Source organism: Macaca mulatta, chromosome 13, assembly GCF_049350105.2.
Source record: "Macaca mulatta isolate MMU2019108-1 chromosome 13, T2T-MMU8v2.0, whole genome shotgun sequence".
Taxonomy (NCBI): Eukaryota; Metazoa; Chordata; class Mammalia; order Primates; family Cercopithecidae; genus Macaca; species Macaca mulatta.
In genome coordinates, this window is record NC_133418.1 from 49592641 (window position 1) to 49619437 (window position 26797).

Sequence of the window (26797 nt, forward strand, 5' to 3'; positions counted from 1 at the left end):
CAGGTGCATAAATCATAAAGGCAGGGATCTCTTGCTTCTTAGAACCATGACCGGTGGAATTTCTTTCCCTTTTTCAGTTTAACGCAAGAGAGATGCTGTCTCCAGACTTCTGAACTCAAATGCCTCCTGCAGCTTGAAAGTGGAGGAATTCAGAGCCACCGCGGGCAGGCAGGCAGCGCATCCAGAAGCGTTTATATTCTAAGCGCCAGTTCAGCTTTCAAAAAGAGTGCTGCCCAGAAAGAGCCTCCCACCCTCCTGTCCGACTTCAGCAGGACCCTGAGCCCCAGGTGCCAGCCACAGGACTCTGCTACAGAGGGGGGTTGTGTACAGATAGTAAGGTTTTACCGCCTAGCTTCGAAATGGATAACGTCCTCCCGGTGGACTCAGACCTCTCCGCAAACATCTCCACTAACACCTCGGAACCCAATCAGTTCGTGCAACCAGCCTGGCAAATTGTCCTTTGGGCAGCTGCCTATACGGTCATTGTGGTGACCTCTGTGGTGGGCAACGTGGTAGTGATGTGGATCATCTTAGCCCACAAAAGAATGAGGACAGTGACCAATTATTTTCTGGTGAACCTGGCCTTCGCGGAAGCCTCCATGGCTGCATTCAATACAGTGGTGAACTTCACCTATGCTGTCCACAACGAATGGTACTACGGCCTGTTCTACTGCAAGTTCCACAACTTCTTCCCCATCGCTGCTGTCTTCGCCAGTATCTACTCCATGACGGCTGTGGCCTTTGATAGGTGAGATTAGCCTTTGTGAAAAGGCGAGAAAGTGCTCATAGAGAACCATGGCATTGCTATGAGGTTTGGGGCTGGATGGGGTATGGGTCAAGGGGAAGGTTGGCCACCCATGCTCTGAGGGATTTTTTGCTGTTATCAACTGAGTCAGTTGTTGATGGGAACTTCATCTTATCTATTTTAACATTTTTTCTCCTCTTTTTTACCCATCACTAATCTCTCTTCCTTTCAACACACATCCCCCTTTTCTTCATTTAACTCCCCTTTCTTCATCTCTTCTCCACTCATCTTCCTGACACTTTCAACTTCTGCTTTGCTCCTTTTCATATATTCCTTCTCCCCTTTACCCTTGCAGGCTGCAAACAATACCTAGGGCTTGGTCAAAGGACTAGACCCTGGATGGGGCTTTGTAAATTCCTCCCGGCCTATTATTCTGTCAGACAGCCTCTTGTTGCCTTCATGTTTTAAGTACACCTAGAGGATTCTAGAACTTTCTGCTCCCACTGCAACTCTCCAGTTTTTTGTTGTTGTTGTTTGGTTGGTTGGTTGGTTGGTTTTTTTGTTGTTGTTTTTTTTTAATGTGAAATTGCATTTCATCAGTGTTATAAGATACTCAGAATTCTAATTCAGTTTACTCTATAATGCTAGGAATTCTCATTCAGGAATGAGAGACAACTATGCTATCCTTAAGAAACTCCACAGATAGGGATCCAGGGAACTTACCCAAGAGGTGTTCTAAATTTCTCCTACAATATAAAAGTTATGTATTTAGCCTGTCTCTATCCACAGAGAAACATGCTTGGCAAAGGCATTTGAGAGCTCTTCCGTTCCTGCAACCAACAGGTTAGGGTTCCCGAAGCTGATTGAAAGTGAAAAGGTTGGCATTTCAAACACTGGAGCTGGTATTCTGGAATAAATGGCTCTTCAGGTAACATGATGGAAAATTGGTTATTGTAGCACAGCTCTATTGGTATTGTCTCCTTTGTGAGTATCTTAGGTCTCCAATGTGTATGTCTATGTGTGCACAGGTGTTAAATGTTTACCTGGGATGTGAAAGTGTGTTTAAAACACCTACCGCTGTGATTTTAAAATGGATTCTTTTGATGTCCTTCCTGAGAAAACTGAATGTGAGAAACTCAAAGAAGGAGCTAAGACAAAACTTTCAAAAAAAAAAATTCCAAACTATTAACCCTCTTTGCATAAAGATTGTTTATAACTTGCAATTTATTAGAAGCCTTTTTTAGCTCCTGTAGTCAATGAACACTTTTAAAATCAGGGCAATCTTCATTTCCATCCTTTGCAGTGGTGTCCTAATACTGATTTGCTAGTTCCATGTACATCTCTCTATATGCAGCTCCTATGTGCTTACTATGTTTTATGTAAAACAGATTGTGGAAAATCAGTGTATGTTTTAAATGTAGATGGTAAACCAATTACTCAAAGTGGGAGTGAAATGAATTATTTTGCAAATTTATCTTTTGTACTACACTGATTTTCAGATATTCAGTTTGCTGAAAGTGAGGTACACTTGTAAATCTTTCTGCGTTCACATGCTCCTTTAATCTCATGACAACTTCCTTAAACTTAAAAAGGTCAATAGCATGATATATAAGTGAATATCTGGGTAGTGAAACCTGATGCTGTTTCAGCCTTTCACACACTCTCTTGATGCCCCCTAAATTAGGGGGGAAGTTTTTTTGGGGAGGGGGTTGTTTGTTTTTTCTGCACTGGGGCTTTGCACAAACTCTAGGAAGACCTGTCAGTCAGTGTCAGCTGGAGCTTTCAGTAGCTGATGGAGCACCAGCAGACAGCTCTCTCCTTTTGGCTTACACAGAAACATGTTCTGCAGCCCTGATCTTTCCTCTGGAACTTAGAAGGTTAGGGGTGGGGATAAGAGTCAGAGTCCGCACAGCGGATTGGGCAGGGAGCCAGATTTCAGCTCCATTGTTGTTTTTCTCCAAGTAAACCGTCGCAGAGACCTGACCCTCTGTGATACCTGCTCAGTGAGATCAAAAGTTCTCAGATGCCAGAGCTTTAGGAAATGACAGCAACAGGGAATGTCACCATGTTTCCAACATATAGATACAGCCCAGGGAGGTTATCAATGGCATGCCTAAGATTAGAGTTCAAGGTAGAATTAGGGATGAGACTTCAGGTCTCTGTCTCCATGTCTGCCAAGTGCTCTTTCTGTTTTTCCTTGCTTAGCCTGGTGAGCACACTATAAACTCATCCCCTCAGGCCTTCCAGTGAATGTATTTCCTACATGTGTGGTCATCCATTCTCTCCTGGAAAGAAAGGAGGATTTAAGTCCTCTCCCCGTAAATTATCTCTCCTTTCTCCAGCATGGAAATGCAGACTAAGAGGAAATATTAAATCAGCTGTTTGTATATTCCTTGAATTTTTAACAGACAACCTTTGAATCAAGTCTTTAAAAATAACAGCAATGTGGTTTTCCTGATTGTAAAATTAAACCTGTTCACTGCAGAAGACTTGGGAAATATGAAGAGCAGAAAAATCCAATCCCCCTTACCTAATCGACCACAAACAACACCTGCTAATATTTGAATTTCTCTTTTATGACTATTACACTACATAATTGAGGTTAGATTCTATATAATTTTTTAGCCTACATTTTTCCATTGGTATTAATGAAAGACATTAATAACACCTTCCTGTGTTATTCAGAAGTTTTCAGAAACATAATCTTAATGGCTTCATACTATTCTATTATGTGAATATGCTATTATTATTTATGTAGTCATTTCTCTACTATTGTGTATTTAGTTCATTTCTAGATTTTTGTGATTATAATTAATAATCTAAGGAATATTTATATGTGATAACTTTGTTTTGCCTTCTTAATTATTTTCTTAGGATAGATCCCAATAAGTAGAATTACTATATCAAATAAAATGAATTTTTTTTTTTTTTTTTTTTTTTTTTTTGAGACGGAGTCTCGCTCTGTCGCCCAGGCTGGAGTGCAGTGGCCGGATCTCAGCTCACTGCAAGCTCCGCCTCCCGGGTTTACGCCATTCTCCTGCCTCAGCCTCCCGAGTAGCTGGGACTACAGGCACCCGCCACCGCGCCCGGTTAGTTTTTTGTATTTTTTAGTAGAGACGGGGTTTCATCGTGTTAGCCAGGATGGTCTCGATCTCCTGACCTCGTGATCCGCCCGTCTCGGCCTCCCAAAGTGCTGGGATTACAGGCTTGAGCCACTGCGCCCGGCCATAAAATGAATTTTTTAAAAAGCTATATCTTCTCATTTTAAAGAATTTTTAAAGGAATCGTTGGGTGAAACTAACTTTGCCAAATTCCCTGTTAGAACCAAGATATATGCAGAGAAAAAACTTCAGCTGCAGATTGCAATACTAATTTAAATATTACCTGTGGTCTTTCTACAAATGGTGGGATAGGGGCAGGGAAGGGAATAAAGGGAGGGGGGAAAGGACAGGAAGAGAGGAGAAGGAGAGGAGAGGGAAGAAAAGCGGGAAATGGGAAGGGGATAGGAGATGAGAGGAGGGAAGAAATATCTCCGTTAGAAAGAATTTTAGTTTTTTGAAGGTAGTGGTTACCTAGAATTTAAAAATGTTTTAGAGACAAGTATAGCTAAATAAGATCAGGTTTACCTCTATGTAAACTCCAACAAATACCAGGGATTTTAGCTACTGAAACTATAATTTCTCTTAGAACTTAAAAATTCTTTACAACTATAAAACTAAAAGGTATGTGTGATGTTTCATGAAATTTGTAAATGGGGGACACAGAGAGGTGATGACTCCCCCCGCAATGTCCTCATTCCCCTAGCCCCTGTTTTCAGGAGTTGGTGGCAATTACTGGTTCTATTATGATGCTCTGGCAAGTACTGTGGAGCAGAATCTAAGAAGGGAATAGAGGAAGGGAGGCAATCCCTAAGCCCTGCAGGGAACTGGGTAATGGGCAGCAGATAACCTGATTTGAAACCGTGCACATAACAACAGGAGCAACAGGGAGGTTCAGACAAGCACTGACCTGGTATCACTGCTTCTCTACCTGGTAGGGCAAGTATAATTTCAGCAAAATGAAAGGTAACAGTTGCTCACTCAGACTCCAAATAGAGATGGTCTCTCTGAGACCAAAACATATAGTTACCCAGAGAGAGTAATGATTGAAGGCAAAAGAGGCATTGAGCTCTCTGGGAGAGCTGATAATGTAAAAGAGGAACCTAGAACAAAAACATGCATAAATCACAAAAATTTTGTCCACTGAACTCTGGTTCTATACACTCTGTCACAGCCATACTCAGCTACCGATTTAAATATCCTGCTTTCCAGGTCTCTATTAGACCTGCAGTCTGTCCTTGAACTTTACCTTGTTGGCTGAACTGCAATCTCATTGTTTATCTCAGAGCAGTCTTTCCTCACCCCACCTGGAGGGGGAATTAAATTCCAGGATCCTTTGCACTAATTCAGATATCCCTGGAAACCCATTACCATGCACTGCTGTAATGCTGTGAATGGCCATTCACTAGAAGCTCATTGGCCACAACTGGCCCTGTCTTTTCCAATGTCAGCACTGATGTGGATCAAAATGGAGTTTGTTAATTCTTAGATGGGTCATTTAGATTTCAGGACCTTTCCTCAGGAGGTTCAATGCCCACCTCCTCTCTGAAGCTGCTCCATTACACTCGCCACACTCTCTCCCGACTCCTGGGAGCCTGCAGTGTCCTGAATGGTCAAGGGTGTTACTTTTTAAAGAAACTGGAAGAAATCATAGTTTGAATTCGACGCAAATAAAGAATAATTCTCAACATAAAAGCACGTAGTAAAAGCACAAGACGCTGTTACTATTATTGTTGCTGAATTAGAATGAGGATCATGAGACAGAAACACCATCAAACTTAGACAAAGCTATTCAGAGTTGATGCCATCAAGGTAAGGTGATGTTTCCTAACTCACAGCCTTGTTTCTTCCCTCAAAGGGTTATATATGAGGGCAAATAAGACTGATTTAGAGGTAACTAAAATATAAGGTATTAAGTAAAATGTTTAATATGGGTTGTACAGTTATATTCTATAGGAGACAAGAGGAGGGACATCTTGCCCAGCAGTGATGAAAGATCAAGGAAGACCTCAAGACAGGGCAATGAGTTGGGCCTTGATGATTAGATAAGATTTTTAGAGAAGATGATAAAAAAAAAAAGAGATGACATTTCAGGTAGAAGAAGCTGTATGACAGAAGCATGGAAGTCAAATGTTGCAAAGTGCCTCGGGTCAATGACAGACTGATTCAACTGAAGTGAATTCACAGGTGAATCAGGGAATGAATTGAGGAGTTGCTTGGAAGAAAATGAGAATACTCTATGTTGAATTTAATGCTAAAGTATAATGATTAGTTGGAATACCTGAAAAGAAACTTGAGAAGTGAGGTGGGAGAGAATGAAAAGCTAGGGATCAAAGAGACAGTATCAGCACAGAATGGTAAGAGGAAATAAAATTAGAAGGCAGTGAAGGGAATGGCCTTTCTCCTCACTCATCCATCCATCCATCCATCAAACCACTATTGAGCACTTACTGTGTGCCATATTCTGAGGCAGTAAGACGTGACTTTGCCATTGTGATCTCAGTCCCTGGAGTGTAACAAGGTCATAAACAGCATATAACCCAATGCAATCAATGCCATGCAGAGAGAGCAGAGTTAGAGCAAAGAACTACCCTTGGGAATATAGGAAAGACTTCCTGGTAAAAAGAGAAGCAGAAGGAGAGGGAGGGCAATAGGGGAGAGAGGAGGGAGGGGAGAGAAAAGAGAAGGAGGAGACAGAATGAAAGAGAATGAAGAGAAAGAAGAGGAGGAAAAGGACAAAGAGGAAGAGGGGCAGCAAGGCACAGGGAAATGAATGTGGAGTTTTGTTTTTTAATTAATTTCAAGAACGCTGGATTGGGAATACTCATAATAATTTATTAATATCCATCATTTAGAAACTAGAAAGGAAGTTTTATGTTAATAAAATTGATAATGATACCTTTTATTTATGTTCCCTCCAGTCCATTATCTCATTTAATCCTCATGATGCCAATGAGGATTCTGTTTCAACCTGGAAGAGCGATCAGAAACAATTTCTTTTAGCATTGTCCTCCCACTCTCCACCCCCTCACAGCTTGGAGACCCATGCAATTTGCTTTTGTGTGCCTTAGACATCTGCCTACATGTTCTTGCACTTGGTGGCTTTTGGATGATAACTTATTTAAGTAAAACTGTCATTGGAGGCAGAAAAGCAATGTAAGAGTCCTATCACACAAGAGAAAATATTAGAGGCAATATTTTGAGGAAAATTGACAATATTCCACCTAAATAAAAGTTCAGCCCCACAACTTTCCAAACAGGGCCATTATAAAAGTACCAAACTCTGCTTAAATATTCTACTCAGTTTTTTCCATTTGTTAAATTCAATAAATTATTAAATCATCACAAAATTATTCCTTTCCTTAAAATGAAATCTGCCTCTTTGGTTTTAGACTGCTCCTACTTGTCTCAGACCTCTTCCATGTAGCAGGCTTTCCAGTAAGTATAAGTATAAGGATAATATATTAAGCTTCTATTTATCTTGAAGTATCCCCAACTCTGGTTAACTGTCCCCGGTTCCTCCAACTTTACATCATCATTAGTCTCTACTGGTTATTTCCATTTGTTAATGGTCCTCTTAAAAGGAGATGACCAGAACGGAGCTACCTTACTACCATCACTCTGTCTAGGACCACCTAGACACCTTGGACTGGCATCCTCCCTAGTGACCTTGTGTCCTCTTTGACTTAGCTTAGTGCTTATACTAAGATGCTGCCCTTGACCTGCAAGTCTAGCTGAAGTGTCCTTATATTTCCACAGCATTTATCCCATGGTGTTGCAAATGTCTGTACCTTGTCTATCTCTCCCACACCTCCCTGCTCACTAGACTGCAAGCTCCATGAAAACAGGGATCCCTTATTTGGTTTCCTGTTCCCAGCACCTATCCAAGTGCCTGGCACGGAGTAGGTACTCATTAAAATGTGTGCTTCATGAGCAAACTGACCATGCTTCTCTTCTGCACACATCAGCCAAAATCTGAAAACCAGACCCCATGCCTCAGGCAGACCGTACAGCACACTTATGATGCTATGCCTTGATGCAAAAGAAAAACTGGGCCAAATTTCTGCTTACCATAAAGGTTTGTTACAAAATAGAATGCTTTTGATTCAGAATCCCCTGTTCTAGAAGAACCATGGCTTCTAACTCACACTTACCTCTTCCACACTTCAGTTGACTGAGCCCCACAGGACACCTGACCCACACCTTGCCACCCTCAACAGGTATTGTGCCCCAGGAAAAGACTTCCAATTGGAGGAAGTGCTTATCACTTCCATCCTACTTCCAGTCTACTCAGGCATACCAGAAGCTCAGAGAGATGAAAAGTATAAGCACCTCCTCCATTTTATGGGCCCTTCCCTGGCCTAACTGCTATCAACCCCCTGGATTTTTCTCTAACACCCCCCACTAGCAGCAGGTGCACTCTCCCCTTTACTTGTCCTTGCTGAGGTGAAACCAGCAGAAACCTACCCTCCACCCAGCCCTCCAACTCCTGCATCCACAGTAGTTGTCTGATTGTTCACACCATATTAAAATACCATAGTCACAGGAAAATTCCAGCATACAGTGGTGCATGTGAGGTCCTATGTATGTGAGACAGACAGGGCAACTGGCTTACATTGCCCCAAACTTCCCTCTTGCCACCTTGAGAGACTTCAATTCCACCTCAGTGGAAGGGGAAATATGAGGCTGTCTGGATGAGGAGTACCAAGGATGAAGAGGTGCTTTAATGATGGCCTGGAGGCATACTCATCAGCATGCGTTTTAACGCAGCATATGAACTGCTCAAGGAAACTTGTCTAAGCAGCCCTAGGCCTCATCTCCTGCCCTTCTCTTGTATAGTTCTTAATCTACTTTCCAATTCAGCTTTATCACTATGTTTAATATTTGGGATTCCCTGTTGAGTGCCTTTCATGTCCTTTGTATGAGCATGCCCTTTAATAACCTTACTCCTAGCCTTTGGCAGTAAAATGGTTAAGCAAGAACCCAGGTGATGGGTTCCAGTGCTGGTTCTACCACTTACTAACTGTGTGTACATATGCAAGGTATTTAACCTATCTGGGCCCCCAGTTTCCTCAACTGATAAAATGGATATAATGAAACTTACCTTGTAGAATACTGTTGCAAGGAGAGAGGGAAAGATTTGAAAAGCCTCTAACTTATTGCCTGACGTCCTCTAAAATATCAGTTAATAGTAATTAATATTATGCTCTCTAGTAAACTGTGACAAACAATCATATCCATTATACAAGTCCATTCTTGTCTCAGCCTCCTCCTGGATTCCTTTTACATCAAGTACAATAGCTACAGGGTAAACACTTATGTTCTTCCCCCTAAAGATGGTAGTTTAAAACTGTCCTGACTGGGTCAGCAAATCTCTTGCTAAATGCTTTTCAGCATTCTTTCCATCTTTGGAAATGTACACACAATCTACCAGTTGTATATCATGGTCCAGAAAACCCAAATGTTTTCTTTTATACCATCCCCTAAACATTCATTTCCAATCCTTTATGTCGCAAAGTCACCACCCTTATATGGAGTGAGCATCATTGTTTAATATCTGAATGAGAATGCGTTCATTGCAAAAAACTCTTACAGCTGTGTAAGTTTTAACTGATATTCAATTTGTTGAAGTTACAGTGTTTTTTAGCCTTTGAACATATTTTATAAATCATGGAAGTTTTCTTATAAATCTAGTTTGTGTGTGTTAAAGTATGAAACATTCATTTGCCTTTGTTCTTTGACTAAAGCTCAATAAATTGTTAAACATGAGACAGAATACTTCCAACTAAATATTTGAACACAATTTTCAAACTTAATCAAGTCAACCTCACATATTTTTGTTAGTCACAATTTTTATAAGCTTAACAAATCAAATAATCTTTTAAAATGTAAACAGTATTTATAAACTTGATTAATTAAATTCCTCTAAGCATTTCAAACTATATTCACAAATTTGATACATCTGGCTTTGTTAAAATCTTAAAATCCCTAACAGGAAGACTTACAAACAGAAGAAACAAAATCTTTCGCAGGACTTACGTAGCTCTTGTAAGACTAATAAATCAAAACTTCTAAATTTAGCATACAAATTATCTTAAAGCATTTCAACCTCCTGAGAATTAAACGGATAAATTCAGGTTCTCCTGAGCATCCAAACATTGACTACAAAATTAATTCGTTAAATCCTTCTAGGTGTTACAATTAAAATTGCAAATCTTGTAAGTCAAATTCTCTAATATATCAGATTCTCATTTCCAACATCTTAAAAGCAAATCACATACAAAGGAACGTGTATCGATCACAGAACTCACTGCTACACATGCACTACTTACGTAGAAGTACCATTTCTTTATTGCCTACTTACTTTTTTAAAATGTCTTCTTAGAGTTACGAAGTCATACAAACAAAAGTGGCAGAATCATCTTCTCTGTAAGAGGCAGCCAAGGTTCTGGAATCAGGGGTTTAGTTGAAGACCCAAATCTGGCTATGCCTCACAGGGGTCTTGCCCAGAGCTGCATCCCAATACCTGAGCCCCTCTCACGGTGGAGCTCTGCCTGCCTGGTGCCTACAGAGTCCACTCATGCTTTTCCACTGGAATGGAAGTTTTGTAGTTCCAGTGTAAATCCTTAACTGATTCACACAGATGGAATCATGCACCGCCTCACCCCACCCCTAGTTTGCGTCCTTTATCTACCGTATCAAAGTTAACTACATCCTTCGTTTTACCTTTCTATTGACATAAAAAAAATGACCAAAAAGAAAAAAGAATCACCACAAGACCTTGTCCTGAAGTTGCCTTTTTGAGATTTTGAGATCATGAAAAATATGTGCCAGATTTTTTCTGGGTATATCCTATTTAGCCACATAAATCATCAAAAATAGGATAGTATGTGTTGGGTTTAACAAAACCAGGCTCTCAGTATGGTTCCAACCTGTACTCTTATAAAAAGAAGGTCTACATAGTAGCTTTCTTGTCTTTGGCATGAGGTCATCAGTGGCAGGGACCTTCTTCCTGGAGCCTGAAAACCACCTAGTACCCCTGAATCCTTCAACTGGATGATTAGAGATTCCTTCTTTAGATTAACTGGGTTTCTCCTTCAGGCCAGAGCCTTATGGCTTTTTCATAGCTCTAGGACTGCTGGGTTTCTTCACTTTCCCTTCCACTTTATTGCCATTATTTCAGATAATAAAAAATAATCTGCAGTGATACTCTGCCTTTACAGCTCAGCCCAGTGCCCTAAGCCACAGATGGACTGATGGGCAGCCACCTTCACAAATCACACAGCTGCCTGAACTCATGAGGGGAGGGTGCTGAGCAGTCATGCTAGCAACACCTCTGTTCTCTCTATCATAGAATATAATTGAGATGCTAATTTTTAAAACCCTCATGTGCACATTGAGTGGCATGTGAGGAGATTACGAGCATCAGCTTAAATATCCACTTTGTATGATTTACTAATTTTATTTTACTGTGGAGAAACATCCACTTGAATAGTTAATATGTTTTCATAAAAGAATTTGTCTGACTCTGAAAATGTTTAAACAAAAGAAAACCCTACAAACAACTGAGATACTCTTCTAAATAGTCCCAGCGAGCCAAGGGGAACATTCAAATGCCTTTAGAATTCGTGATGGGAACCAAAATGAATGCAGCCCTGAGCTTGAAATACGAGTTAGCTCAACAACTTAGCTGGGCTCTTCAAACATAAACTAGGAAGATAAAAAATAGTCCCAGGTATCCACCAAGGGATCTGCTGGAGGATACTGGCGGGCGGGCAAGGGAGCGGTCTGTCACCACAAGCTGTCAAACTGCTATTGAAAGACCTTTTCCTGTCACAGGTGGAATTACCTTTGCCCTGAGGTGCTAGTGAATTCTGCATGTGTTTGGGTATTTGCTTCCGTCTTCTTCAGATTTCTTATAAGTCACTAATTGTCTTGATAAATATATAATATCTTTACAACCTGGAAGAATATTAAGAAGGGACTGTAGAATATATTCTCAGCCAGTCCAGTGGGTTGGGGTTAAGGACAGCAGGGCAGTGCTGCTGAGATGGCCAAAGCAGATTCTTCACCTCTCCTGCATCTTCATCAATGAATTTGTGCTGTTTACAAATCCTGGGGTGAGGGCCAGTTTTCCAAGAGCTGGGCTTTCTGCCAGGGTCTGTCTGGACCCACACGTCATCTGGAAGCTTCCATCCTTTTTTCTTTGTCTGCATCTTTCCTTTCTTTTTTTCCATCTACACCTGGATAAAAATTCCTTGCTTCATTTCCTCCCAATCCTTCCTCAGCATTTTGAAAATAGCACAGCTTCAATAAATGTCAGTGACTGAAAAATGGAGATGAAACAGATGAAAACAAAAACTGCTGTATATAAAACAGTTGATGAGTACAGCAATAGAAAAAATGCAAATTACTAACATTCTGATTAAGCAGATGAGTCCAGAAGGATCCTGAAAGGATTCTTGAGGCTGTTCATTTAGGTAAGAACTTAAGGCACCTTTTTCTCTTTTTTTAAGAAAAATAACTTGCTGTTGAATATTACCTGCACAACTCCAATGTTTTTCTGATCACATTTTAGTTTAAATTATAGTTTAATATAGTTAAATTATAAATAAATCATAAAATATTACATATTAAAGAGAATTAGCAACTTACAAAAAAATACTTTGAAGAAAAATAAATGTAAAATCAACACTAATCTCGCTGCCCAAGCACCACTATTGTCAAATCTTAGGAATTATTTCAAGCCAAGACTTTCTTTTTCTTTTTCTTTTTTTTCTTTTTTTTTTTTTTTTTTTGAGACAGAGTCTTGCTCTGTTGCCCGGGGTGGAGTGCAATGGCATGATCTCAGCTCACTGCAATCTCCGCCTCCCAGGTTCAAGAAATTCCCCTGCCTCAGCCTCCTGAGTAGCTGGAATTACAGGTGCGAGCCACCACACCCAGCTAATTTTTGTGTTTTTAGTAGAGACAGAGTTTCACCATGTTAGACAGAATGGTGTTGATCTCTTGACCTCAGGATCCGCCCACCTCAGCCTCCCAAACTGCTAGAATTACAGGCATGAGCTACTGTGCCCAGCCCAAGACTTTCTTTCTATGCATAGAATCTTCATAATTATAGTCCTACAGCATATACAATTTTATTTTTGTTTTACGTAATAGAGTAAGAAATATTTTATGTAATAAACTTTATTCTATAAGATCATGCCAAGTGGTTACAAAGTATCATAATTTAAATAATCCTTCATGCTTAAACCCTGGGGATGTTTTGAGATTTTGCTACAATATATAATTTGTCATCAATATGTTTTAGCAAAACTAGCACACATGGATGATTATTAGGATAAGTTCTTAGAAGAAAAGTTGTTTGTTCAGAGTATTAGCCATCTTAAGCCTTCTGCTTCATTCTGTTAAGTCACTCTTCAGAAAGCTTTAGTAACTTGCAGCATGAATCAGAATATATAGAGCCAACATATTGGAGTGTTCCTTTATCCATATTCTAACAATTTTACAAAAATCTTTTTCAATTTAAAAGATTAAAATGTTAGTTATGTTTGCATTTCTTACTAGTGAGTATATTTTAATATATTTGTTATTCCTTTGTATTTGTGAATTAATAGAGTTTTAAATTTAAATCTTACTTTTTAAATTCCATATTGAATTGCAGAAACTATATGTTGAGGCTGTATTAAAGGCTATAACCTTTTGACTGGTATGTGAGGCAAAAAGTTTTTATATTTCAGGTTAAAATGTTCATTTCTTTTTCAGTGATTATTTTATATTATTTTATGTTGTTATGTCTATCTGCCTTTTCTTTCGTGCTTTCTCCCTTTGTTATTATGCTTAAAAAGACCTTCCTCAGCTCAAAAGTAGACAAATATGCATAAATAATTTCATTTACTATACTTTCATAATTTAGAAGTTCTTATTTAATATTCCACTCCAATGATTTAATATAATTAGATTACCTCTTTTTTAAATGCCATATAAGTTTATCCTATTGTTTAAACACCATTTATTGATTGATCATTTCCCTACAGATTTGAAATATTACTTTGTCCTATGATGAATTTTATTTATGTTTAGGCTTTCTCTGATCTATCTACTTTGTTGACAATTTCTTTAATCGTATCAACATGCATATATGCTTCCTGATAAATTCTGGATTCATAATCTAAAACACCCCTATGGATAAGTCATGTTGAAATTTTTACTGGAAATACAATAGATGCATTAAATTTAGAAATTAGCTTTGGAAAGAATTATTAGCATATCAAGTTTTTTTCAGTGTATGAACATGACGCATAGTCCATGTAGTCAAACTTTTAACATGCTTTATAGGTTTTTACATTTTTCTTCTATAGATCCCACACATTTTTAAAAAAGTTTTGTTATATATTGCATAATACATAATATAGAAGCTAATATATATTACTACATAGGTTGTATATAAATTATAAATATAAATTTAACATTTTTGGTTGCTAATGAAAATACAATATTTCCCCTTGGCTTTTTTTTTTTCTAATGGATTATTATTAGTGTACTAGAAGGCTATTGATTTTTTAATGGTTATTTTGAAACTAGCTATCTTAATAAGTCCCGCAATTCAATTGAAGTTCTAATGATTTTTCTGTTATTTTCTCTCAGGTTTTCCTCAGATAATGGCATAATCTATAAATCATTGTCATCTTTAATCTTACATCTAGCGTCTGTGTCCTTTACTTTTTTTATTAGATCTTTTAGAACTAGTTAATTAAAACTCATGATCATAAGCACCTTTTTTCTAACCTGTGATGGTAACGTTTCTCTTAATATAATTGCTAAATATGTTGCCCATCGGCTTAAGACAGACCTTTAAAAATTACATCATTTAATTTCTAGTTAACTAAGAGATTTAATCAAATCTAGATATTTAATTTGCCAATTGTGTTTTTGGCATCTATCAATACATTTTTTCCTATTGCCTACTTTCCTAATCTTCAACTGTTCTAGAACTCCTAGAATAAACAATACCTGATCTTGTGCTTTGTCCTTTTAACACACTACTAGATTTACTTGCTAACATTTCACTTACGGTTTTGCATCTTTGCTATAAAATACAACTCACATAAGCTTTAACTTTTAATGCTGTCTTTTCAAGTTTAGATTTAGGGCCATGAATAAGTGAAATAAGTATTTTCTAAAATTCTGTTAACTGAAATAAGTGAACTTCAGTGAGAAGCTTTTCTTCCAACCAATTTCCTAAATAATATCAATTCCTTATTTTTCTCTGTTTACTCATCACACAGTAGCACAGGACTTTTGCTGAGCCTTTCAGGTGAGGCAAAAGAATAAAAGAAATAATACAATACGTTATTGACACAGAAAACTAATGGGAATGGAGTCTTCACAGTAGTTTGAGCATTTTTACCCCCTCAGCTTAAGGGCTTTGCCAGACAATGATATAAACGCAGAGAAAGAACCCCAGCTGTGTACTCCTTTCTGGGGTGATCAAGGCAAACGCCAGCTCTGGGCAGAGCAGGGGAGGGAGGACTGCAGTGGTTCCCCGTGAGCAGAACCTCAGTGCTCCATCTTTTTACTGGCATACTACATGGTTTCCCGAGGAGACACATCCTCATGGGCACAGATTTTGACAACACCCTGGGAAATGTAACAGATAAGCAAAGTATAGCAATGCAGACTTTTTCACTTGGCTGTGCATTTTGTAAGACATTTGACGAGACTGTGATTAATATAGCTGTTGATTTAAGGATCTCAATAATTAACTTTTTTAGAGAAAAAACATAGATAAACGTTGCAATTTTTAAAAATTTAACTTTTCTTTTAAAACATTGGGTTTCATTTTTTCCAAGCCCTCCCTTCCCATAAACTATACAAGTAAGACAAGCAAGTAGATACTATTGAAGAAGAAATAGAAATAAATCTTACTTTGTGCTGCTAATGTGTTCTTATTGCGTGTAAGTTATTGGTTTCTAACACTATTTTTAATACAAGTCAAGTTTGGCACATTTTATTTTTCTCATGACTTTGCTTTATTATTATCTTCTACTGACACTTCTATGAACACCCTCATGCTTGTAAATGTAGATCTAAATATTTATAGAGCTCCTACATCATATATACCTGAGCTTCAGGCATACAATAGCAAGAATCAAACACTATTTCTGCCCTCCAGGAGCTTACAGTCAATTGGGAGAAATTAGTATTAATAAGACATTAATCCAATGATTATTCAAATCATTGTATAACTATAAACTGTCTTAAGAGCTAGTAAAGAACATTAATGCTATAAGAGTACAGAAATACATCGCTTAACAGTGGGGATACATTCTGAGAAATGTGTCACTGGGTGCTTTTGTCATTGTGCAAACATCATGAACAATGTGTAAGAACTTACACAAATCTAGATGGTATAACCTACAATACACTTAGGCTATATATGGAATACCCTGTTACTCCTTGACTACAAACCTGTACAGCATGTAATTGTACTAAATACTGTAGGCAATTTGGAACACAATGGCAAGTTTTTGTCTATCTAAACATACCAACCCACAGAAAAGGTAGTGTATTGTGCTACGACATCACTAGGCAATAACAATCTTTCAGCTCCATTATAAACTCATGGAACCACCATCATATACGCAGTCTGTTGTTGACTGAAACATTGTTCTGTGGCACATGGCTGTATATGAAAATTCACAGTCAGTATGGTTCAGGGCTGAGATCTAAAGGAAGAGCAGGAGTTCAGGGTGAGAGTGTCAGGGGTGGGCATTGTGGCAGATGCTATAGATTGACCACATACAAGCCATTTACAGTTGCCTCCCCTTTGCCGTCCCCTACTAGTGATGCTGTCCACATCCAAGCCTTCCTTGCACGGAGCACAGGCCATGAGACAAATTTTGGGGCAGTGGGGATACAGGAGAAGTCCCTATGTTGAGCTTCTCTTCCTGAATAAAAAGGCAACAGCCACAAGGAGAAATACTTTTTCACTCTTAGCTTTCCCCCTTCTTTCTGTCTGAAACACAGGCGAGAGGCCTGGAGAAGAGCACCAGGTTTCATTTATGAGAACAAGCCCTGTCTAATCCTCAGCCCAAGCTAAGGATTAGAAAGTTAGAAAGTACCTGGAATTCCCTTGAGTACATCACTGATCCTCAGACCAGCTCTAAACTGACTAGCTCTGGGCTTCTTGTTAAGAAAAGCAATTAAACCTCTAGTTCTTTGAGCACTTGATAAACAGATGTTCTGTTATTTGTAACCAAATATAGTCTTAACTATTTAAGAGGAGTGAGGTCAGGTTGGGAGGAAAGAGTTGTAAACAAGTTAACTGCATTTATGAAAACCCTGGGCAGGAGGAAGCATAACTCCTTGGAGGATCAAATAGTTTTCATTTATACTTTCCATCTCTTACATTAAAAATTTATCCATGAATAAAATTAAAACAAAAAGGGAAGAAACATAAAATCACAACTTATAAGCACTGTGGTAATTCACTACCACCCAACTATTAATGGAGCCTCAGCAACAGAAACTCACTGCAGGCTGGAGTTCAACCAGATAGTCTGAGTATTATTGGAATTTGACACTATGAATTCACCGTTTATTTCATACTCAGAAGAACAAATGAATGAGAGTGACATGACCATAGGGATAACGTTAAATCCACTATTGTTTTTAAAAATAATTCTAATATCTCATTTTATATGGGGAAGGATAAATTAATTTTAACATCAGACAGTTAAGAACCTGTGGTCTGGAGTATGTTTTCTTTGTCATTTTTTATTTTATTTTTTTCCCTTATTGAACTTGCTCAGATTGTATTTCCTTTTTTTTTCTTTTTAAATTATTTTCTAGATGTTTTTAAAGGAAATTTTGGAAAGAAATTTTTCAAAATGACCCCTCAATTTTTAAATTCATATTCGTTTTTGAGGCTAATAAAATTAAGAGAAGTGGGAGAATGTTGTAGAGTGGGGAAGAAATAATTGGTAGTGATTCCAAATAGGAAGTTATTATGATATTGAGGCAAAATATTATTCAAAACATGGGACTAGGGAAACAAGATTCCAGAGATTTGGGGGTGGAATTGGATGATCTATTTGGCCATTAGATGTTTGCAAGGAGTAAAGAATTACAAATGAGAATGTGGAAGAAGTCAAAGCTTCTCCCAGTTTGCCAACTTGGAAGACTGCTGGACAGATGGTTAAATCAGGAACATGGAGCAGGTTGTAAAAGAGCATCTACATATTCACGGTAAAACATCTACAATATCCCCTGCAGAAATTCAACAGTTATTTATTGAGCCTCTGCTGTATCAGTTATATATTGCCACAATAGTGTTGTGTAACAAACAACCACATGACCTCAGCAGTATACAATGAACAATTATTTAGTTCATTAGTTTGGAGCACTCAGTGAATTTGGGCTGTGCTTGTCTGAATCTTGCCTGGGCTCACTCACATGCCTGGGGCCAACCAGCTGCCAACTGATCTAATCTGGGCCCTGGAGGGTTGACTGGGGCCACTTGGCTCTGCTCCACGTGTCATTCATGCCTCCACAGGCTAGCTAAGGTATGCTGTCATGGTTATCCCATCACAGCAGGATAATTTTGGATTTGAAAAGTGCAAAAGGCACACAGACACATGCAAGCACCTTCTCAAGTCTATGCTTGTGCCACATCTAATACCTCCCACTGGCCAAAGCAAGTGCTACAGCCAGACCAGATTTAATGTAGGGTAGCTATATTCTACCTCGTCAGTGACAAGAACTGCAAACGCTCATAGAAAAGGGCAAGTATGGCCGGGCGCGGTGGCTCAAGCCTGTAATCCCAGCACTTTGGGAGGCCGAGACGGGCGGATCACGAGGTCAGGAGATCGAGACCATCCTGGCTGACACGGTGAAACCCCGTCTCTACTAAAAAATACAAAAAAAACTAGCCGGGCGAGGTGGCGGGCGCCTGTAGTCCCAGCTACTCGGGAGGCTGAGCCAGGGGAATGGCGTGAACCTGGGAGGCGGAGCTTGCAGTGAGCCGAGATCGCGCCACTGCACTCCAGCCTGGGCGACAGAGGGAGACTCCGTCTCAAAAAAAAAAAAAGGGCAAGTATACAGAGAGGGATAAATAGTTAGGACCATTAATTAATTAATACACACATCAACTGTAAGCCAGTATTGTTCTAGATTCTAAGGATACAGCAAAGAACAATAAAAGCCCTTATTCTCCATTTAGAGAGAGAGACACCAAGCCATAAACTATAAAATACGTAATTTTGAGTACTGACAAGGGTAAGAGGATAGAGAGTCTTGGAAAGTAGAAGGAAGTTATTTAAAATAGGGAAATTGCAGAAGGCTTTTCTGAAGAGGTGATACTTGAACAAAGACCTGGAACTTGCCATGTGATGATCTTAGTGAAGGACTTTCCAGGTAGAAGGGACAGCTAGAATAAAAGACCTCAAAGCAGGAGTGATATTGGCAATAAAGCCTGAGTGGTTGCATTGGAGTGAGTCAGGGTAGAGGCTAGGGAAGAAGGCCATATAGACCACAATTATTAGTCACGGCAGGCTATGATATGCTGGAGTAACAGGCAAACCCCCACATCTCAATGGCTTTATCACTCAGCTTATTCATCACTCTCTCTAAGTCTACTCTATTGTAGGCACAATTTCTGTCCTGGGAAACTCCCTGAAAACATTACTTGATTGAAGGTTGTTTCCATCACATGGCTCAGCCATCTCAACCTGAGTTCCTTGGTTGCTACATTAAAGGATGAAAGAACTGAGAATTGCACAGGAGGTTTAACCTGTCCCAGTCCAGAAGCAATACACATCACTTCTCTTCACAATCCATTAGCAAGAGCTAGTCACATGGCCAGGCCCAACGTCAAGGGCTCTGGAAAATGTGGGCAAGCCTGTGAATATTTAGTGAGCATTAAAAGTCTCTGCCACCACAGGATAAGCTTAGATTTCATTTTATGCATGATAAGAAGAAATATGAGGATCATTAGCAGGGAAGGGACATTATCTTATCTACAGTTTTAAAAGATCATTTGGCTGATGTGTGGCAAATAGACAGTAGGGGACAAAAGTGGAAGCAGGAAGACCAGTTAGGAGCTCTCCTGTGGTGACCCCAGGAAGAGATTATGGTAGCTAAAACCAGGGTCTGGTGGTAGACATGGTGAAAAGAGATCAGATTTGGGAGACATTTTGAAAGCAAAGTCAAAGGATTTGCTGATGGAATAGATGTGAAATAGAAGAGAATAAAGCACAGTCAAGAATGACTCCTAGGTTTGATGCTAAGCAACTGGGAGAATGGTGATTTCATTTACAGAGATGGGAAAGACTGGAGAAGAAATAGGTTCAAGAACAGAAATGAGGAGTTATTTTGGTCCCAGGAAGTTTGAGGTAGGCAGTAGATAGGCAAGTAGAGATACTGCGTGAATAAGCAGTTGATTTTTAAACCTGGAGTTCAAGAGAGCAATAATGTCTGGGATACAGACGTGGGACTTACTGACATATAACTAAAACCATAGGACTGTATACAATCACCCAGGAGAAAGAGGGAGATAGAGACATTTTTCCTGCCTGAGCCCTGGTGGACTCTAAATTTAGAAAATCAGGAAGATGAGATGGAACTAGCAAATATGACCAACAAGGAATAACAGCCAGGGAGTTAAGAGAACTAACAGTTAAGGTATTCTGGAAGTTAAATAAGAAAGCATTTCAGGAAGAAGGGGTACCTACTGTGTCATAAACTGCTGAGAAGTTAAGTAAAATGAGGACCAAGACTGGAAGACTAGATTTCACAAAATAAGATCATTACTGACTCGAGAGTGGCTTCGTTCAAGTGGTGGATTAATAGAAGAATGTGAGGGGAGAAGTGGAGTTATAAGGGGGAGAAAAGAGAAAGTATATTAGGTAGAAAAGTCATTGATTTAAGGGATTTTTTGTTTTAATGGGGAAAGGTATTGTAGCATGTTTGAATAGAAATAAGAATGGGGAAATTGTCAGGTGTGGTGACTCAGGCCTGTAATCCCAGCACTTTGGGAGGCCAAGGCAGGCAGATAACCTGAGGTCAGGATTTGAGACCAGCCTGGCCAACATGGTGAAACCCCGTCTCTGTTAAAAATACAAAAATTAACTGGGCACGGTGGCAGGCACCTGCAAACCCAACTACTTGGGAGGTTGAGACAGGAGAAACGCTTGAACCCAGGAGGCAGAGATTGCAGTGAGCCGAGATCATGCCGCTGCACTCCAGCCTGGGCAACAAAGAGCAAAACTCTGTTTCAAAAAAAAAAAAAATTTTAAATGGGGGGTGGGAAATTGAGAGAAATGTATGATGCTAGTGAGGGATGAATGAATGTAGGAGCAAAGGTTTTAAGTGAGCACATGGGTCCAGGTTAGCCTTCAAAATGAAGTAGATCTTCTGAATCTGGAGGGAAGGTGGACATATGGTGGACAAAGGTGAAGATAGACTGGTAGATTTTGTGATAAAACGACAGCTCATTTTTATTGCTTCTGTTTTCCCAATGAAATAAAAATTAAGGTCCTAGGTGAAGGTGAGGAAGGAGGTGTTAGAGGTTGAGAGGAGAGGAAAAGTGAAATCGCCATGTTGTAGAGCTGGAGGGTGACGTGACTAGAGAAATATTTGGGGATTATCAAGCAATGTTGAAGAGTCCCTTGAGATTTGTGAATTAATGGGAGAATTTAGAAATCAGTCAACATAAGGTATGGTTTCCTATCATGTAGGCATAGAGCAGGCAGAGAATTATTAGCATTGGGGTTTTATGAGAGGAGTAAAGTGGAGTCAAGGGCATATGTGAGGAGTGACTGTAGGGTGGTTCATGGAATCTAAGTGAGGTAAACAGAGAAGCGAGGAAACGGGTGGGAGATAGAAGATAAAAGTGGCGCAATGGGCTGGAGATCCTGATGAGTATTAAGAATTGTTGGACTTCAGCTGAAAAGTGCATGAACTGGAAAAATAGGAGCCAATGGTCAGAGAGTAAGAAGCTTGAAATAGACGTTTTGAAAATGATGTAGTTATTGTTGATAACAAGGTCCAGATAATGATTTAACATGAAAGTGGAAGGCTAGAGGCAAGTGGAGAAAACTATATTGGAAGTGAGGAAGACAAGAAACTGAGTCAGGGAGTTGAATTAATCATGTATGTGGATACTATGGTCACCAAACGTGAAGACAGGCACAGTGGTAGGGATGAAGACAGTGAGCCAGAGTGAAGAGGTCCAACAAACGAGAAGGAATGAGCAATAAATGAGTCAAGAAATGGCTTCAATATAGTGCAGCAGGCAGATGGTGTAGTCATGTGCTTCAGAGGGGGTGGGGTCTGAAAGAGGAAGAGGAAGTAAAAGTCTGGAAGTGGTGGGGGGGGGGGCAGCAAGTACTCCTGGTCCCCGCTCTGTGGTGGGTGGACTGTGGAAGAGGAACAGCCACCATCTGAGATGACCGCAGTGTTGGAAGTGGTTTCCTGGAACAGTCAAGTTTGAGGTAGTGAAACCTTTGAAGAAGAGGATGAGGATTTTGCTGAAGACAGTGTTCCTTGGAGGCCAGGGAGGGCAGGAGAGTACATCCGACTAGGAAAATGTCTGGAGTCATATTGGACATAAAAGCCTAGTCACTGTTAACTGGAGAAGCCCAAACCTCTGGTGGTGGTCAGGGAAGTAAGGGATGATGAGATTGGTCCTGGGGGTCATTAAGAGGAAGGCCCATAATCTTCCTAATTAGAGTTTCCTACCTGACATTAGATGCTGAGACATCTTGTGATAAGGCAGGTAGTGCAGGGAGGACAAGGTAGAGGCCTTGCCAAGAGCGCATGGGGCTCTATCAGTCCCCAAAGTCCTGCTGTGGAACAGCAGTCTAGATGAAGAGTCTCAGAGGGCTAGCAGCCTCCCCCAGAAATCTGGGAAAGTTCATTTGGGGAGTGAATGCCACCAGAACTATGCTACCAGAACTATGGAATCTATTATGAGGGAATGGCTTGATGAGCTCAGCAAGGATAGGTTCGGAGGAGTTTTAAAGGAGACTGAAGTTTTAAAGGAGATTGAAGGGAGTGAAACACAATACATAGTGTTGGCCTGGAGAAGACGCTCCAACCGAGAAAGGCACCTGGAATCTGAGATGCCCATAGCCAACTTAATGCTGTACTTTTAAAAAAAAAAAATTTATAATGTCTCCTTTACTATAATGAAAAAAATTTCTAGATATTACAATCTACCTATATAAACAATTTCAAGCAAAAAAAAAACCAATATAATGTCCTAACTGTATTATAAAAGAAAATCAGAAAACAGCAGTTTATAATAAAATACTCTGTTTTTCAGTATGGAAATTGAACATCAGACACAAACATTAGGATAGAGGATGAATCTGCTAGGCTTACACCATTATTTAAAATAAAAAGAATGTAATAGCAATGGATGGCAGATATAAGAGTGGGGTTTCTTTTTCCTGTTTTCCTTTTTTTTTTTTTTTTTTTTTGGACAGCTCAAATACAGTGAGCCATGCTGCTGTCAGTAATGTGATTTCTGAAATGAGGATTAATTCTCGGTAATAAAACAAAATAAAATCTTCCTTGATGTATATGGTAGTTAGCTTCTGAGAAAATCCAGGATATCTGTTTTCAAAGTTCAAAATGTATATTTTCTATGATAGGCAGAATAATGCCTTCCCAAAGATGTCCACATTGTAATCCCTAGAATGTGTGACTATGTCACTTTACATGGCACAGAGGACTTTACAGATGTGATTAAGCTAAGGATATTGAGATAGGGAGATTTCCCTGGGCTTTCTGGGTTGGCTCAGTGTAATCACAAGCAGCTTGCAGTGAAAGTGGGAAGCAGGAGGATCAAAGTCAGCAGGAGGGTCAAAGTCAGAGAGAGATTTGAAGGTGCTATCCTGCTGACTTTGAAACTGGAGGAAAAGGTCATGAGCCACGGAATAAAGGTAGCCTCTAGAATCTGAAAAAACAAGGGTCAAAGTTATTCTCCTAGAGTCTCTGGAAGGACACCTTGATTTTAAGCCAGCAAAACTCATTTTGGATTTCTGAACCCCAGAACTTTAAGAGAAGAAATTTGTGTTGTTTTGAGCCACGAAAGGAACTATTCACTTTATTTTTATTAAGATCAGAGCTAGGTTCTAGGTTTGAGTAATTATAAGATTTTTCACCTGCATGAATATCTGGAGGGACATTCAAAAATCATTTGGGGCATGGGACAATATTTCCTTGTGCAGGACCAATACCACTCACTGCAGGACACCTTGCACTCCTGGTTCCCACAACAAAATGCCGGCAGCTCCCCTGAGTCATTGTGACAAAACACACTTCCACAAATATCCAATTTGCAAAAGGAAGTACTCACCATCTAGAAGCAAAGGGATTTGAGGGCATTCATATCTGAGGACTTCTTTGAGCTAGAAACAGTATCAAAGATACTTTCACTGGCCTTTAGTTACTTAGAACTCAGTAGCCTCAAAGGAGACATTATTTCAGGGTAAAAATCAATAAACTATTGGGATTCTGATCAATCTATAAAGACTCCTGAATTGATTTCTTAAAAGCCTATGTTCAGCCCCTCCTCATCCTCTGCCCCTGAAATTGGGCCTGAGAGCAGAATCTCTCTTTGGTAATAGAAATCATCAAAATCCATAGCTATCTAGTTTCCTAGGGAGATATCTTTAATGAAATCCCCAACCATTATACAAATTTTCAACTGGGGAGAATGAATACAATTAAAATGGAAATAGAAGTGATTCTCCTTTCATTCTCCATTGCTGTGGATTAAGAAGGGAGAAAAAAAAGAACTTCTTTTACATTACACCTCTTCCTCTGTCAAGAACCATTTGTTGTTACAATAGTCCCCCCTTATCCATGGTTTCAATCTCTGCAGTTTCAGTTACCCGCAGTCAACCAGGGTTTGAAAATATTAAATGGAAAATTTTACCAATAAACAATTCATAAGTTTTACATTGCACACCATTTTGACTAGCTTGATGAAATTTCACACCGTCCCACTCCAGCCCACCCAGGACGTAAAACATCACTTTATCCCAGTGTATCTACTGTCTATGCTACTACCACTAGTCACTTAATAGCCCTGTTGGTTATCAGATCAAAAAAACATAAGTTAGGTCTATAAATATAGGGTTCAGTACTATCCATGGTTTCAGGCATCTGCTGGGGGTCTTGGAATGTAACCCCTGCAGGTAAGAGGAGACTACTGTATCTGCAAAGGTGTTGCGTATTTAGCAACTTCTCTCAGTAGAGAAATATTAGAAAACAATACAGAAGAGTCCTTGGTGTTGCAGTGGATGTCATAGCAATGATACCACTTGAGGGTTCAGTAGGGTATTTGGGGTATCATATCAAGAGAAAGGACCACAGAATTCAGAGATGGTAATGTGCAGACTGGGAGCCAAGTCAGGAAAGTCCCTGGGTTTGGGAATGAGGCAGGAGAGAGGGTGAGGAGTGAAGCAAAGAGAATGTTTTGTTCCTGAGCCGCAGTGTTGTAATGAGCCCTCACCAGGGAGACTGGTGTTTAGCACATCAGGCTGTCTGTCCTCCGGGAAGGCCGTGTGGCTCAGAAAAAAAGGGGCAGAGGAAGACACCTCATTACAGAACTGTTCTTTGCTTACAAATGGGAAGATCTCATTTCTGCCTTTCTCTCGACTTAAGAATGTAGCTTGATCATTACCAAGTCAAAGGATGTTCTTTTTGGTGAGGGAAAAGTATGATGAATATTCTTTCAAGTTAAAAGAGTAGATAATTGTTGTGTAATTAGACAAAATTTCAACTTAGGATTGGTTGGAGGCTCACCCCTGCAGGGAGGTTAGGGAAGGAGCTGTTTCCTCCTTTTTCCCCAGCTTCATTACAGAGATGGCAGCTGCTAAATTCCTCCAGGCATTTCCATTCTTCCTTCATTTTTTACATTCCTTTTTTAGTTTAACCAGATCTGCTTGTCAAATAGATCAAAAGCCAACTTCCTTGATGGAAAATGACCCCTAATTATTTTTCATTTTATTTGATAAATAACCCCAAAAGTCATAATACAATTGACAGTGATGAGGTATGGTATAGCTACAGTAAAGCAGGCTCAAAAAAAATCACTTATTTATAAACAAATATTTCATGACTGGAACTTCCAGATTAATCTGGCAGTCAGGCTTTATTCTTGCAATATAATACTCAGCAAAGCCTTAAAGTCCATGTCTCACATCCAGGTCACGCTGATGCAAGAGGTGGGCTCCCATGGTCTTGGGCAGCTCCGCTCCTGTGGTTTTGCAGGGTACAGCCCCCCTCCTGGCTACTTTCATGGGCTGGCATTGTCTGCGGCTTTTCCAGGCACATGGTGCAAGTGGTCAGTGGATCTACTCTGGGATCTGAAGGATGGTGGCCCTCTTCTGACAGCTCCACTAGGCAGTGCCCCAGTGGGAACTCTGTGTGGGGGATCACCCCCACATTTCCTTCTGCACTGCCCTAGTAGAGGTTCTCTATGAAGGCTCACCCCTGCAGCACACCTCAGCCTGGACATCCAGGCATTTTCATACATCCTCTGAAATCTAGGCAGAGGTTCCCAAACATCAGTTCTTGACTTTTGTGCACCCACAGACCCAACACCACGTGTAAGCTGCCAAGACATGGGGCTTGCACCCTCTGAAGCAATGGCCTGAGTTATACATTGGCCCCTTTTAGCCACAGCTGGAACACAGGGCACCAACTCCAGAGACTGCACAAAGCAGCAAGGCCCCTGGCCCAGCCCTTGAAACCATTTTTTCCTCCCTGGTTTCCTGGCTTGTGATGGGAGGGGCTGCAGTGAAGACCTCTGACATGCCCTGGAGACATTTTCCCTATCTTCCTGGAGATTAACATTTGGCTCCTCATTACTTATGCAAATTTCTGCTGCTGGCTTGAATTTCTCCTCATAAAATGGGGTTTTCTTTTCTATGGCAGC

The 26797-nt window shown here is 39.9% G+C and overlaps 1 protein-coding gene across 1 annotated transcript in view; it reads left to right on the forward strand.

Annotated features, from left to right (window-relative positions):
* Positions 1-215: 215 nt before the first annotated feature.
* TACR1 (tachykinin receptor 1) overlaps positions 216-26797 on the forward strand; it is a 147795-nt gene continuing 121213 nt past the window's right edge. The window contains 1 exon segment of the mRNA NM_001037861.1: positions 216-748. Coding sequence (NP_001032950.1) covers positions 360-748 — 389 coding nt within the window. The 5' untranslated portion in view covers positions 216-359.